Raw genomic sequence first — 3,116 nt, 5'->3', positions numbered from 1 at the left:
AATAACATCTTCCTTAGTGCTATTGATACTATATTGAAACTAAATGGATATTTAGAAAGAACAGGTAGTCCTTTACCAAAATTGTAAATTTGATGATCCCAGGCGTAGGAGTTTTAGTATTAGGTGGTGCTAATCTTAGTATATAGTATTTATATGTAAGTTTGCTGATATTGTAGAAAATCTAAATGCTAGCAGAAAAAGATGTACAAAAAATGGTGAATTTCGCAACCCAGGGTTTTGACTCTAGGATGGGTCCAAATTAGTCATATCTTTGAATGTTTTAATGTTAATACACCTATTATATTACATAAAGCCTTTTATCAGTGTATGCACTATTAAGGGCATTGAAATTTTAAGAACATATCTTATTATATATTGTTGCTAACATTAGAATTTAGCTTAGATATTCAGAACAGGATTTTTTTTCTTAGATTTCATAGCCCCTGGGAGCAGTGATACTTTTCACTAGTACTAAGGTGATCGATAAGGCCTGTGGGTCTATTGTTTCATTTTTATTAGTACACTGTATATCATATGATTTGTAAAATTTGCAATTATCGAGCTTAAAAATGTAATGGGATCTTGATATCAATGGCACATTTCGATAAAAATGAATTTCATTTCTTCGGATGTATGAATGATTTTAACATTTGTCCTTATATATTAATGACAACAGCAAAGTTCAAGATTTTGAAAATTTTATTTCTACAGATGCATTTCTTTAATGTTAAAGTTTCCATCCAGCCTGAGACATTCACATATCACTGCACATCAACACACCAAGTGAACAATTCTTTTTCTTCATTATTTCCCCGAGTCTCCTTTACCCTGTATATAATTAACCAATGACAACTATCCTGGAAAAAGTGTGTATAACGTTACAGTTAAATCAATGCCTGGTTTTGAACCAATGAATATCAATGTGGCGATTCCCTGCATGCATGAAACTTGACTTCTTGATACAGAATAAATGAATGGCACGTTCTCTATAACGATAGGTGGGACACCTATCTCCCATGTTGTTAAATCAATGTTTTTCAGCTGTTGTTCTATCCAATACACCAGTAATCGTCGAGGAGACTAATGCGTTTTTTATTCAATCGGAAAATCTTCTCATTTCCAGAGCCGTAAGAGAAGAAATTCGTGATTTTTTTTCGGGAATTAGCTGAATATCTAATTCATTGAATGTGTGCCATTCGTGCCCTGATGTGAAATTTCTTGATATAAAATGCACTCAAAAGACTATGAAAATGTTTTTATGAAGTATGAATCATTCCGAATTAAAAAGTTTATTGCAGTGTATATTTCACCTGTAATTCTCATTGTTGGAACGACCGGGAATATCATTTCTTTCTTCATTTTGCGGAGGAATATGTTTCGGATATCTACATATTTTTACTTGGCTGTTCTTGCGATAGCGGATCTAATTGTTTTACAGTTCGGTCTTCTCCGGGACTGGATCGGACAGATTTCCGGATACGATATTCAAAATGCCAGTGATTTATCCTGTAAGATACTCGTGTGTCTGACCTATCTGGGAAGCGACTTCTCAGTGTGGTTAATTGTGGCCGTAACGACGGAACGCTTTATCGCTGTCTGTTTCCCCCTCAAAGCGAGCGTTTTGTGTAGTGTTAACAAAGCACGAAGTATCACGCTTTCTTTACTATGTGCGTCTTTTTGCCTTAACTCCCACTTTTTATGGACAGTTGAACTTTCAGAAGTGCATTTGAATTCGAGTGATGTAGCAAAATGCTCGCCTGGAAATAAATTCGACTTCTTCCTGACCGAGGTATGGCCCTTAGTTGACGCATTTACCTATTCGTTCGTACCTACCTTCATCTGCTCAGTGTTAAATACTTTAATCATCCGAAGAGTATTCATTGCCAGAAAATACCGCGGTCGTCTACAAAAATGCAATTCGGGAAGAAGCAATTTACTTAACAAATCCTTGCCATCAGAAAGTACTATAAAACTAACAAAGATGCTCTTAGCTGTTTCTTTAACATTTGTGTTGACTACCCTTCCCAACAGCATTTGCATTGTTGTTCAAAATTACTGGAAGTTTGATTATAACAAGGACGTACTTCTCGGAATTTCCAATTTTGCTTTAGCGAGAACAATAACGGAACATCTGATGTTCATCAACCACTCCGTCAACTTTTTCCTGTACTGTGCCACAGGCAAAAAGTTTCGAAAGAGCATGGATCGAGCTCTCTGTAAACTGCGCCGAACAACGAATCGTTCTTTTTCAGACAGCAACATCCCTCATTTGATGAGCAGAGTGAGTTACACAACAGGCAGACTCAGTGTCAATCTCGTCGTGTTTGATTCCAAACTCTTGCAGAGAAGAACGACTAGACTTTAAAATGAATCTTGTTACAGGATCCCCCCCCCATATCATTCTACATGACATATAACATAACTTCCGGGACGCATAACATAACTTCCGGGACGCATAACATAACTTCCGAGACGCACATGGATTATTTCTAACATCATTATCTTTAGTTTCAGTGTTAATATGATCACGATTATTATATCAAGGAATGGTAGAATCCTGAGTTGTCTAGTAAGTATTGTGCAGTATTTTTATTCGTTTTGATAGTTTAGAGGTGTGTCGGCTAACAATCCTGAATAAAGAAACTGAATTTTTACAGACATTGAATGCATTTTTATCTGTTTACTTTTTCTAAACTATTCAGGGATATTCTTTTTATACTCGTTTCACTGGTTATCTTATATTTATGAGCCCAGGAAATTGGCACTCAAAATTAATTGCTGAATAGAGGATTTTCTCTTTTGTGTATTGATCCCCTGTAATTAAATCAGTTTAATATATAGTCTTGTTTTTGTGTTTTACAGATATTATCATACACTCCTGACACAGGGAAAATCCGATAAAAGCTACTGTTTTACTGTTATGTAGTGTTACGATAAGACGACTCGTCTAATCAGTTCAATCACAGGCTGGAAAGAGACACAAAATCAGATTGGTCGGTTGTGTCTGAAGGAAGGATAATTTTAAACCGCCAAAATAATGATAATAATGGAAACGAAACTAGATATAGGACCTGTTCGCAGAATATTTCCAAGATTTTCTCTTTCTGATAAAGTAT

General features: G+C 35.6%; 1 protein-coding gene across 1 annotated transcript; it reads left to right on the top strand.

Annotated features, from left to right (window-relative positions):
• Positions 1–1,228: 1,228 nt before the first annotated feature.
• On the top strand, positions 1,229–2,365 carry LOC125677182 (probable G-protein coupled receptor 139). Its single transcript, XM_048915161.2, has one exon. It carries the CDS (start codon positions 1,229–1,231, stop codon positions 2,363–2,365), a length of 1,137 nt encoding a protein of 378 aa, XP_048771118.2.
• The last annotated feature ends 751 nt before the right edge of the window (positions 2,366–3,116 follow it).

This window comes from Ostrea edulis, chromosome 1 (genome assembly GCF_947568905.1).
Source record: "Ostrea edulis chromosome 1, xbOstEdul1.1, whole genome shotgun sequence".
Classification (NCBI taxonomy): Eukaryota; Metazoa; Mollusca; class Bivalvia; order Ostreida; family Ostreidae; genus Ostrea; species Ostrea edulis.
Note: the sequence above shows the minus strand (reverse complement) of the source record. Positions and strands in the feature narration are given on the sequence as shown.

Excerpts from the sequence above, each read along its gene's own strand:
- LOC125677182 (XM_048915161.2), top strand. The coding sequence starts at position 1,229 with ATGCACTCAAAAGACTATGAAAATGTTTTTATGAAGTATGAATCATTC.